General features: G+C 38.6%; 1 protein-coding gene across 2 annotated transcripts in view; it reads left to right on the forward strand.

The window, feature by feature from the left end:
- FGD6 (FYVE, RhoGEF and PH domain containing 6) overlaps positions 1-12,605 on the forward strand; it is a 72,157-nt gene that overhangs the window by 17,863 nt on the left and 41,689 nt on the right. For both annotated transcript variants that reach the window (XR_010430719.1, XM_064655424.1), the window contains exon 3: positions 10,197-10,344. Coding sequence is in view for 1 of the 2 variants with exons in the window: in XM_064655424.1 (XP_064511494.1) it covers positions 10,197-10,344 (148 nt within the window). In the remaining variant the exon portion in view is untranslated. The remainder of the gene's footprint in view (positions 1-10,196; positions 10,345-12,605) is intronic.

The raw sequence follows: 12,605 nt of genomic DNA on the forward strand, positions 1-12,605 counted from the left end.
AATTTCTGTCATTGGTGTTTGTTTCATCCCTCTTTTGAAGGGCTCCCTGTTGATTTTGATAAAAGAAAGAGGTGGGCGAAGTAGGCTGATACAACCAGAGCACATAGGGAAAATTCTGACAGAGTTGGAGGTGCAATAATGAAAGTCTTATAATTTGTCAGGTGATGTTACAAGTGCTACATAAAAATAGATGTGATTTAAGTTCTTGACATTTTCTTTTTACTGCATGTAGTTAGGGCTGGGTGTACTTGTGTGTATGAGAGGGAGTGAGATGGTCCTGGCAGTGATGAGGCGGGCGCTGCCAGCACGTGCTGCCCAGCTGCTGGGTGAATCCGTCTCACTCTCTGAAAGATTTGGTGGCTACTTTGGTCATAGTCTTATGCAGCCTAGACAATTGCATCACATTAACCTTGAAGAACATGCAGTCCATTTGCATTAAAAGAGCCATTTTGAGGGTAAACTGTGCTATCCTGTGTTTCCTACTGAAGAAATGCTCACCACAGATGGCAAAAGTGTCCTAACTCTGTTCTTCCCATCGTTCCCCCGGTACAATACAAGGATGTCCTCGTCCTTCCTCCCAATGACGTTTCCTCAGCTCAACATGTCAGCTCTTGCCTTCAGCTGGAGGGTGGCTTAGTGTGATGTGGGGGAGCGTGAAGTAAGGAAAGCAGCACGTAAAGCTGCTGCGTCCTTTAGCCTGCTTCTGAACCCCCTGCGTATGGTAACAGGAACTCGGTGTCACGCTCTTTCATCAACTAATCTCCAACTCTTTATCGTTTTCTTTCCTCTTTTATTCCATGTTTGTGTTTTTCCTAATTTTGGCATTCTTCATCTGTATTTCCTTTTCCGTAAGATGGGGGAAGGAAGCGAAGTTAACACTGCGTATTTGTCACTGATGTTGGCCTTTCTCCCCCACCTCCAACACGTGCTCTCTGTCTCTATTTGCCAATCGTGGTATAAATTAGCAAAATGTAACTCCAGAGAGTACCTCAGATGTAGAATGGAGAGTCAAATGTGACATGAGAATTGATGAACGACCCATTTATATGTTCCACAGCAGCCTTTTCCTGTGGGTTATTTTCAGCGTTTGCTCAGGAAATGTGTTTGTGAAGCTTTGTGGTGTGGTGATATTCCAACTGCATTCTAATGTAACAGTAGATGTAAAAAAGATTTTTGGGCGGCACAAAATAAGTGTTGAAAGTAAGCAATCAAAATATTAACTTTGGTTTTTATATAGTAATATGCCACATTTACCCAACATTTATGTTTGATCCAGTTAAAGACAGTCAACGAATGTTAAAGACAAGTTAACAAATAGATGTACAAAAATGTGCAGCTACGTTGTTTCAGTGCACTAGACAGAATCTAGGTTAAGCAATGCTGATTTTATATTAGATGATAGAATCCAGTAAGTTTTGTTTAGAAATATTAAGTTTATACAAGTTTTAATTTTCTTTTAAAATATCTCCATGCTTATGAAAAACTGCTCTGCTCAAGCAGAAGTGGGCTAAAGAAGTCTTACAGATGCATGCGAATAAATAAAAGGAGTTTTTACCAAACCTGCCATTTTGATAGCTGCTACCTGAGCCTTGTGGCTTAGGGATTTCAACTGCATGGAGTTCTTCTCCTAATCAGTGCAAAAAGTTAGAGGAAAAAAGAGCACAAGTCAATCTTAGCAGCTCAGTTATTCTCTACATCTAGTCTGTGTTGATCTGAACCAAACTATTTCATCTTCTGTTTTCTGACATACTACTTAGGAAGCTGCATCAGCTCCTCTCCATGCAGATAGTTGTGTGCATTAACTCTGATGTTAGTGAACAGACTTATTTATGCATTGGAATGTCATGGTAGCCCTGGCAAAGCAAAGTCAATTTTGTTTGAACTGGATGTTCATAGGAAGTTTTGTTCTTACTTAGTATAAGTTTTCTCTTTCCTATTTGAAATGTTTGGTTTGAGATTTTTATCACATTTTATTTATAGTTTTCCAGAAATCTGTTTACTGTGTGCTGGAGTTGTGTTGTGGTTTTTCTTTTTTGTGCGACTGGAAAGTACAGTGTTCTTTTTCTTCTGATTCTGCTGTCCTTCCCCATTAGGGACTGTTTTGTGAACTGAGAGAAGTTAGAACAGCAGGTCTTGACTGTAAATGGGTGCCATATTTTGCTGGTCCTGTTTTATGCCAGGAGTTCTTTCCAAAAGTGTTGGTCTGTGATCATTGCAGCTCTCCCTATGAAACAAGAATTAATGATAAGGGAAGGCAAAATGGTGTAAATTCTGCCATACATTTCTGTAAGAGGATAATCTGAGAGCTGTTTGTGGCTTTTTTTAGACCATGCTTTCTAAAATTGTGCTGTGAAGTATGCTTATGAATAAATTCTCTTTACCTATTCTGTGAGACAGTTTTTGATGATGACAGGAAGAACCAATGCAGGGACTGCTTCCCTTGTGTAAGTTTCCAGGCAAGGGTTAAATCTCTGGTTTTCCCCCAGTGTTTCACTTTCCAGTACCAATGTTCAAGACTGTGCCCTTGTATCCTCTTGGATTATATTCTGCTACATTGACATCACCTCCTTTTGGCACCTCTTTTGGGATAGGTAAAATAGGGTCTAGGCTGCAGTTCATTCTCATTTGCTGCTTAATGGTCCAGTATACCTGAAGGAGAAATGAAAAGCAGGGGGACATGAAGAGGACAATGAGGGAGATATTTTTTTAGCTCCAATGGTAGACAGTCATTGCTATTCAGAGAATCTGAAGTTCAAATGATAGGTGAATATATGATGGGTTACACTGCAGATGCATCTGGAGTGATATGAAGTTCATCTTTATGCTTTCTAGACTGGTTTGTGAAAGGAAATGTGCTGATGTTGGCTTCTTCAGGATGATCATGGAGCTGAGGTATTGCAGCAAAATGTAACTCATGCAAAAAGTACAATAATTGATGCCTTTATTAATCTTGCTGATCACTAATCTTGTTATGTATTTTCTTAAAACTTCCATAGGAGCTCACTAGTGATCCCGGGTAGTATTCCTTATTATTTGCAATCCGAGTACCTGTCTGCTTGTCGCGATGGCAGCTGTGCCATGCTGTTTGGGGACTGAGCTGTCCCACTGTGGGCACCAGTTTTCTTGGAGACGTTTAAACTGAGACTCTTTCTCTGTCTTTTTTTTTTTTTTTATGTGGCTTTGCTATGATGAGTGTGGAAACATCTGAAGCATGCATGTGTGTTTATGTTGAACTTTCCAAGGATCTAAGGAATTGTCAACAAACGGTCTCATTGAAGATGGCTCCTGTGATCATGGGAGGCTGCCTGTGGTGAGAGACATCCTCGGGTGCCTCTGAAGCTGGTGTTTGCAAATTACAGCTATATAAGGAGATAATCTGAGAACTGTTTGCACCTTTTTTAAACTGTACTTTTCCAAATTGTGCCACTAAAGTATGTGTATGACTCTATTGATCATAGTGTGCCCAAAGTAGGGTGACTGACAGAATGGATTAGTTAATAAATTTTGTACCTTTTTTTTAAAGTGTGAAGCACATATAACAAATGCCTTGATTTTTTGGCATAGAATGTGAGTCATATTTTTTTTTTCTTCTTCTGAGGAAAGAAATAAGTGCTGTCTTGGCCTGAGGATAACAAATGCTAAACTTAATGCTGCTGGCAGCAAATGCTGGGATAACTTGGTTCCAGCAAGTCAGGTGTTGCAGTTTGCAACATGCTCAGCCAAGTATAGAAGGAGCTGCCAGTGGCATGATCTAACAGGCTAAATGTGGTGGCAACTCTCAGCAGTGTTTGTGATATCCTCCTTGCCCAGAAATCCCAGGTGTGAGCTGTGAGCACCAGAGGTAAAGACTGGGACAAAGAGAGTAGTTCTTGGTATTTCTCCCTGCAGGAGCAAACTCCTGGCATTCCCACCTGTCCTCTCTCAACAGCTAGTCCGTTGCCTGGGAGGCAGCAGACAGCTTTCAAAGTGCAAGCAGCTCTGAACCAAAATCCATTTCAAATAGGTTGTCTTGAGCTTTTCTTTTGGTAATGTATCACTGTCATGAAGCATCCTGGCTCTTATAAAAAAAGTAGATGCTAATGCATGCATATAGTATGTATGATATTGTTTAAAATAATTTTGTTTCAATTCTTGAAGTCTTAAAATTGCAATTTTAATAAAAAAGAGCCTGGAGTGCACAGAATATTTTCAATTTGAGTTGCTCAGCTGGATGCTGGTTGTTTCTGTTTTCTAACTGTGATGCTTGAGGACTGTTTATGTTGGTAATTGAATCCTTTAAGTTCCCTAACCAGTCTGGAAACAATATAGCACAACAGTTATAGGTGATGCAAATAATCATGGATTCATGGGTCTAGTTTGTTTGCCTCTTGTTTTGTGGTGCTTTTTATTTTAAAGACTGTTACAGAGGTCTGTTTCATTCCTTGCCATGTCTCCTATTGAAGGATCGCTTGCAGACAGAACTAATGAATCTCGCAGGTGTGATCTGTTCAGGCAGTCTTAAAATATGAATAAAAGGAAGATCAAAATCAGTTGTCATATTCCTTACCATCAGACCAATAAAAATTCCTGGTTTGATGCCTTTTTTCTTATTAGTCATAATAATATGAAGAACTAACTGATTGAACAACTCAATATGAGAACTTACTGATTGAACAACTCATTGAGTTATTACTGCAGAAGAACTAATGGCATGATGTTAATGCTATTGTGTAAAATCATATTTGAGAGGGTACCTTGCTATCTTGCTCTCTTGCTGTGAAAAAGCACCATTTTTGGCAGAGAGGTTGAAGCCCAAGCAGCTTGGCTGCAACAAGGCAACCAGTGTCCAGTGCTGGCAGCCAAGTCAGCACTGTGAGAGCCGCAGCAGTACCCTTCTCACACTATCCACAGCATCTAGAGAAGAGGGATGTGATCTCAGCTTCAGCTTTTTTCATCTGTGCGTCGGTCATTAAACCAGAGAGGTGACTGATGCTGTAGGAATAACTCAGATAAGTAAACCCCCTGGTCTAGGCTGCATTTCATCCTCATTTGCTACTTAAAGGTCCCATATGCCTGAAGAAGAAATGAAAAGCAGGGGTACATGAAGAGGACAATGAGGGAGGGAATTTTTTAGCTGTAATGATAGACAGTCACTGCTGTCCAGAGAATCTGAAGTTCAAATGATAGGTGAATATATGATGGGTTACACTGCAGATGCATCTGGAGTGATATGAAGTTCATCTTTATGCTTTCTAGACTGGTTTGTGAAAGGAAATGTGCTGATGTTGGCTTCTTCAGGATAGTTGTGGAGCTGAGGTATTGCAGCAAAATGTAACTCATGCAAAAAGTACAATAATTGATGCCTTTATTAATCTTGCTGATGACTAATCTTGTTATGTATTTTCTTAAAACTTCCATAGGAGCTCACTAGTGATCCCAGGTAGTATTCCTTATTATCTTTGTGCTTTGCCAAGTATGCTTGTTTTCTAGAACTGATTTTCTTTTTTCCAAAAACCTACAGTAATTAAATATTAGAGACATTGGACTGTCTTTAAAAAGAATTATTGAATAAAACTAATATAAAGTTCACTAAACAAAATTAAGCAATTATTAACTAAGCAATAATTTCACTTTTGCTTTGGGTTTCCAGGAGCATCTCCTATTGTCTTGAGCACCCAAATCAGGAAATTGCTTCATAAATTGTTTTGGGATATTAACTTGAGTTTTATCTTTGCAGCCCTTTCTTGAAAGAGAGATTTTGAATTTAGATACGACCAAACAGAAAAGATGCCATAGAAAATTTTTTTTCTTAAAGTCTTTTATCCTTGGATTTTCCCAGAAGTGTACAACCAGGATTCATTGAGGGAATTAGTCAGTGGAGCATGCTGCCTTACCTACAGCTGTTAAAAGTACAAGGTTGTATAAAAATGTAACAGTGTTATCAGCTACTGCCTCCCCAGAGAGTCAGAGTGCTTTTAGGTCTTGAAAAAACAGCAACTGAATAAGCCTTAATTAGTGAAATTGATTACAGGGACTGGTGATATTAAAATCTGAAAATGGATATACACGAATATTCATTGTTGCCTCTCTGGGGGAAAGTGAGGTGCAAGCAGCTGTGGAAAGATTGTGAAATGCTCTAATAATACAAAAAGGATTTGAGATGAAATGTTATAACAAGCCAGGCCTTTTGGCACTCTGATGATCTGGTGTGTATTTTTGACTTCAGTAGGAACTCCAGTTTCTGTAATTTTGCCTATATGTTGAAGGTTTTCTTTAAAAATAAACAAACAAACAAACAGAAACTCCCACAAAATCCCCACAGTGAAGTATTGGAGGAAGGGACAGAAGGATAAAGCAGAGTATAATGGATACTCCTTTTAAAGCAACAAAAGGATGAGAAATGAAGAGTTTAGCAATGTGTTATGTGCAAGGTTCTGTTCATTCAGCATTCCTACATATTTTTATTACTTACTGAAAGTAGAGAAAAGATCTAAAAATAATGAAGATCACAAGGAAATGTGTGTAAAGCAGCAACGTGGATGAATCTATTTTAACTAATACTTTGGAGCTGTGGAAACTTGCTTTTTAGTAGTTATGGTGATGCTAACAATTGAAGTAATTCCAATATACTATAAAATACTTACTGTTGGGGCATTCCATGGCAGAGAATCTTTCTGAATCATCTCAGTCAAGCTTAAAATACTATTTGCCTTCTAAAGGAATTACAAACTGAGACTGAAATGTTAATTGTGACTTCAGGCTACGGTGCCCTATGCAGGGTCTAAATCAACAGTGTCTGAAAGTGAAGCCTCAGGTGTACTTGAAGCTTCTATAATACAAATAAGCTAGTCTGAACTAGTCTTAGTCATCTTTTGAAGACAATAAGTAGTTTTTATGCTGATTAGGATTTATTTTTCTGGCTGTAATAGCTTGATGACATTTCTTAAGTTTTGACAGTTTATCTTGCTGAATGCCTTACTAGGACCAGCGTGTTTTATTTCATTAATATTTTACTATTGCAATGGGAGAATACAGGACAATATATATGCATCATCCCATAAACTGCTCGTTCTGAGGCAAACTAATGATTCCTTCATTTTACATGTCAAATAAAAAAAAGCCCCATGCCTATATTTAGATAACTTGCTCACGAGATATGGCAAGATATTCTTACTCAGTGCACAGCACGGTGAGTTGGCAGGGATGGTGTTTCACATGACTGATAATGCAGAAGTTTCTCTTGGTATTGCTGTGGACAAAGAATTGTGATGAAGAGGGAACAAGATAGAGATAGGTCACAGTATCCCCAAAATTCCTATCAGAAGAGCCACTTAAGCGTTACTGCATGGTTGTGGTATTTTAGAAAAGAGGAATTCATATATGTTAGAAAATATTCTGTTTATTTAAAGATTTACTACTATTTCCAGAGACGTTTAGAGGCTACAAGGCATTTCACTATATCCAGAGATAAGTTTAAGAGAACTGTACATCCACTTACGTTAAAGATGACATCAGAGGTAAAAGTACAGAAAAGAGTAATCAGTAAATATAAAACTGCTTTCTGTTTCACCAGAAAAGCCATAACATTTACAAGGAAAGGTTAAGGCAAAAGGTATGAGGAGAATCATGTGTTCTCCAGCACGTGGCTGATAAGTGCAAGTCAACACAGTGACTTTGTCACCATTTTCTCTGAAGAAGAAACACAACTGCAGATACCATCAGAAGGGCATCTACCCATGGCTACAGTATTGTATCCTGTCCCTGAACTGGCACCCTGTTTAATTCTGGAAAACAACTGGGTGTGAACTGATTTATTAATCATCTAATCATCCAAGGTGATTTTTTTCTTTAAAAACCAAAGAAAGAAGGAAAAAAATTTTAAAAATAACCACCAAAAAAAGCCTCAACAAAATATATCAGGTAAAAGAACCAGAGAGCTGTAAGCTGAGCACATACAGGATAAAGAGTGATGGGGATTACTAAAGATGCTTTAGTAGAGCAGATACCGTATGCAAGATTTTGTAGATGGTTCTCTCAGCTCTCGTAGTTTCCTTTACATGAATAGTAGGTGCATCCACACCACAAAAGCCAGAAAAGGAGCTTACTACTTAAATATTGTGATTCATAGGAAGAAAAGAAATGTATACAGTGACTGGCTGTCATTTGTGGACACTTACTAAACATCCTAAATCACCACTAGTTAACTATTAACATTTTTAAGTAGTTTTTTTAGTGAAACTTTCTATTAGATAAGCTGATTAATCTTACATTTAGAAAATGCTTCACACAACACAGGCCATCTAATTTGTTCTTCATCCTTCACTGGTGATGGGATTATGTTTGCACAAGTAGAATACAGCCTCAGATAGAAGTATTCTTGTTTCTGACTTCCAGAAGGGTGGGATTTTTAAAACTTTAAGTTCTGGCACAGCTGCCCTGAAAAGTTTAAATGGGAACTGACAGGAAAGTCTGGGAGTGGGCATCCAGTAGAATATGCTTGGGCAAAAGAGCAGTGATGTCACAGGCATTTCCTTGATGAGAAGGAATCTTAGTTAAAGGAAATTGAAGTGGCAATTAAAACAAATCTTAGGGATAGGGAAAGGGGCAATAAAATGTCTGTTAACAAAATTAAAATTTAATGAATAATGGACTAGAAAGTGAATTTCGGTGTGGTCAGGGATAAAGTGCTTAATATATTTTGCAGTGGGGAAAAAAATACCCCTAATCAGAGGTAGATTCAGTGGCAGATGTGGATGGTAAAACTGAGTAATTTAGAAAGGAAGGAGTAGCAGTATTATTTCTGTTGCAGGTTTTGACTAAAGCTGGGGGATATATCTACCTGATGTCATGCTACAGATGTAATAAAGATGTTTGTCCTCTATAAAATAAAATATGAGATAGCATCTGCTGAAATAAACATTCTCAGGCCAACTTGACTGTGAATTATATAGATTAGACAAGGAGTTTTCTGAATTGCTGAAGTTAATGAGTAACTGCAGAAGTCTTAGTTTCCTGCTAGCTCCAGTAAAAAGCTGCTTTTTCAGCTTCGTGGAACTCCTGGAGACTCTTTGGGAACTGTCCCTGGCATAGGCCATGCGCTGTTGTCCTCAGCACTCAGCTCTCTGGTGGCTGCTCTTTTCCTGCATGAAGCTGTGAATTTCCGAATTGAAATAAATGGGTGTCTCTGCACCCACGGTGCTGTACTCTTGGCTCCGGACCTCATTTGAACTCGGTGATGACTTTACAGTAATCGCCTTCCTTCCCCTGCTCCATTTGGTTCTGGGAGACAGTAACTGCTTGGGAGTTTCCTGAGTCCTTCCTGTGTTGTCGTAATAGAACAAAGCTATTTTAATTTTCTCTCTGTCTTCATGGCTGACCAAGGTCTGTCCACAAGCCAGCTAATCTTGTCTTCTCTAAATATATTTCTATTTGTGATCAGCATTTGTGTGTTGATTTTTTTGGTCATTGGTGATGTCTGTTTGTTTGTTTAACTCTATCTTAAGCATTGTCTAATCAACACCTTGCTGTGGCAGAATCCCCTCCCTTGAACTGCTGGCCACACTGCTTTTGATGCAGCCTAGTGTATGATTTGGCTTTCTGGGCTTCAAGTGCACATTGCTAGGTCATGTGGGACTTCTTGTCCACCAACACCCCCAAATTCTTCTCCTCAGAACTGTTCTCAATCCATTCTTCACTCAGCCTGTATTTGTCATCCCTGATGTAGTTGTTTAGCACATGCATTGAGGAACAGCCCTGTGTATATTCACAAATCTAGAATTACAGACAGAAAGCTCCAGTCCAAGTACCGTATGTGAAACAAGACCTGCTCCTATCAGATAGAGGATAGCAAAATGGCTGTGATCTTTCTTTATCCTTCTGGCACACCATACAAATGTTGTACTATACCTCCAGTAAGGGAATAGATTTATCAGACTTTTTTTGTTAGGCAAACTCTGATGGACAAGAATAATATAAATACTCCAAAGGTACCGTGGCTTTTGCACACTGTCAATGAGCATTGTATCAATTCTAGCATAGACAAATCATTGCTGAGTTTTGAGTCCACTGTGGAAAAACCTACTGTCATTTTCAGACTGCCCACTACTGTTCTCAATATTTCTGATAACAAGTATACCATTTATTGTGGTGTAAAACCAAAAGTTCTTTACATAAATAGAGTATTATATGTTTATTGACTATACATATTTTAATTTTAGGTCCTTAGAAGACCACCATGATCATCCTAATGTGGTAGTGGGAGATATTCAATCAGATGAAGAAGATATCATGAACAGTTCTGATGAAGATGATGACACAAATTCTGATTCCAGCAAAGGGGAGACTGATCCTCAAGAAGATAAACAGGTATCTTTTTATTTTTATCTTCTGAAGCTATTCCTCACTCTTGTACTATTTCATAAGTTGCAACCTGTTGAGATATTTTCAAATAAAAGGCATTAAATCAACATAACTTTATGTATTTTTTATCATTGTTATTGTTTAGTGGTTGTTTTTTTCCTAGAAGTTTAATTTAATATGTGCATATTAGCCTGACATTAAGAGGTCAAGTTTAAAAATATCCACTACAAGGTGTGTTTTGCCTGGCATAATTGTTCTCACTCCTTCATGGAGCTGTAGACCTACCTACCATGCCCCTCTAATGGAACTACATGCACAGATGTACATTTAGAGATCTTCAGTTTTGAGACTTATAAATAGCTTTTAACAAGGTTGTCTATAACTCACAGATCCTACAGTGCACAGTGTCTCTTGTGCACTGAAAATTTAAAATCACCTCTGTGGCCCTTGAAGGAGTGTAAGCCACAATTGACTGTTGGGGTTGAGATCTGACCTTCTACTAGCTTCTGTGACTGCCAGCTTGGACTGATTTCCCTTATTTTAATCTTATTACTTCTTCAAGTGAGGAGCAAGAAGACAGTGCTAACTACTCCAAATGTAATGAAGTTTTGAGGGTCCTATCCCTCTCCTTGGGGATACTCACATTCTTATTTCTCAGTCCTGGATGCCTTGAAACCAGCCTTCCCATAGACCAGTGCCTCTCCTCAGCATCAGTCTTGACAGCTGTTTCCTTTGATATATTTGCTTCCTCTCCTTAAAAATAATTAAACAAAACAAACAAAAAAACCCCCACAAACCCAAAGCCCCAAAAAAAAAAAAAAAAAAAAAAAATCCAATGAAACTTGTTAGTGTTGGAAGAGAGGCTTGATGTGTCAGACCTGGATGTTGTTTAACCAAATGAGAGGAATAAATTGGGAAAGGGAAAGAATCACGGGAAAAACTTGTTCCTGTGAAACTAAACAAGACTGTACCTGTATAAAAGCTAACTTACCTTGTGTGCTTTTAGAGGTGCCCTGAACCTTTCACAATGGAGTTTTACAGGAAAGTGTCCCCATTAGGAGCGTTCTCGGGCAGGTTTTACTGAGTAATTCAGCGCTTGCTGTGAGGCATCTGCTGTGGGCTGGCTCCAGCTGCTTTCAGCACGTGCGGGCCGGCAGCTGGGGATTAACAACCAACTTCCTCACAGGGAGAGCAGCTGCAGAGGAGAATGAAGTGTCTGCACCGGTCATCAGCTGGGCTTGTTTTTATTTTTCCTTACCACAAGCATCTGACTATTTTGATGCTTTATATCTGTTAGGGGATTTAAAAGACTTCTTTCCAATCTGTGCCTAAGAGCCCTATTTGTACCCTTTGGGTTCTCCCGTTAGAGACTCTCAGAGCCAGAGTATCTTTGGCTGAGCAAATGCAAGGTGGCCTTTTCAGTGCCAGCTGGTGTGTGAAAAGTATTTCAAATGGGGTTGAAAACAGACTGTGATATTTCATTTTGTAATTGTTTAGCGGTAGCATCTTGTTCTCAAAATACTAATTTTCATCTCATTTGCAACTGTCACATCTACAGTGATGGCAGATACCTTGCTCTGCATAATTGACTTACTTGTGAATTCAGTCATGTAGGGTGCCTGTCAACTGTGCTTTCCACAGAGGCCTGAGGATAGGTGTTACAATCTCACTTGAATGCGATTAACCCTCACTGGATAGATCTAAGTTTAATTTCAGAGGTCAAATCCCAGCTCTGTGTGCAGATGTCGACATTGCATATAAAATAAATAATGTATTTGTACATATGTGATGCAACACCAAATTATTTAATGTTGAAATTAATTTTAGTAATAAGGCACGATGTCATTTGAATTCAAATTAAAAAGTTTAATTAATTTTTTTTTTATTTTGAATACAACAATATCGTTGAAACCAACCTATGAGTATCATCTGTTCCATGGTTTCATTTCCAGCACTTGACATTTATTTACAGGTTTGGAGAAGAACTAAATATCTAGACAAATCTTGAGATATTAGTGCTTATGAACCAAAGTTTCATGGATATAATGTCACCAATATCTTATTTTCTAGACAAACTGTTCAGTGCCTTTATTATACTACGATACTCAATACAACCTCCCCAGGATTTCCATCTCACTTGGGATGTGTATCCCGGGATGCTTTAGTGCTCCTCATCCATGCTCTTTCTTCACAGTCCATTAAAATGAAAGCCTGAATGTGTAATAGATGTGGTGACAGCTGGCAGCAGAGAAGCATATGGCAAAGCT

The sequence above is a fragment of the Pseudopipra pipra genome, chromosome 5 (genome assembly GCF_036250125.1).
Source record: "Pseudopipra pipra isolate bDixPip1 chromosome 5, bDixPip1.hap1, whole genome shotgun sequence".
In the NCBI taxonomy this organism is placed as follows: Eukaryota; Metazoa; Chordata; class Aves; order Passeriformes; family Pipridae; genus Pseudopipra; species Pseudopipra pipra.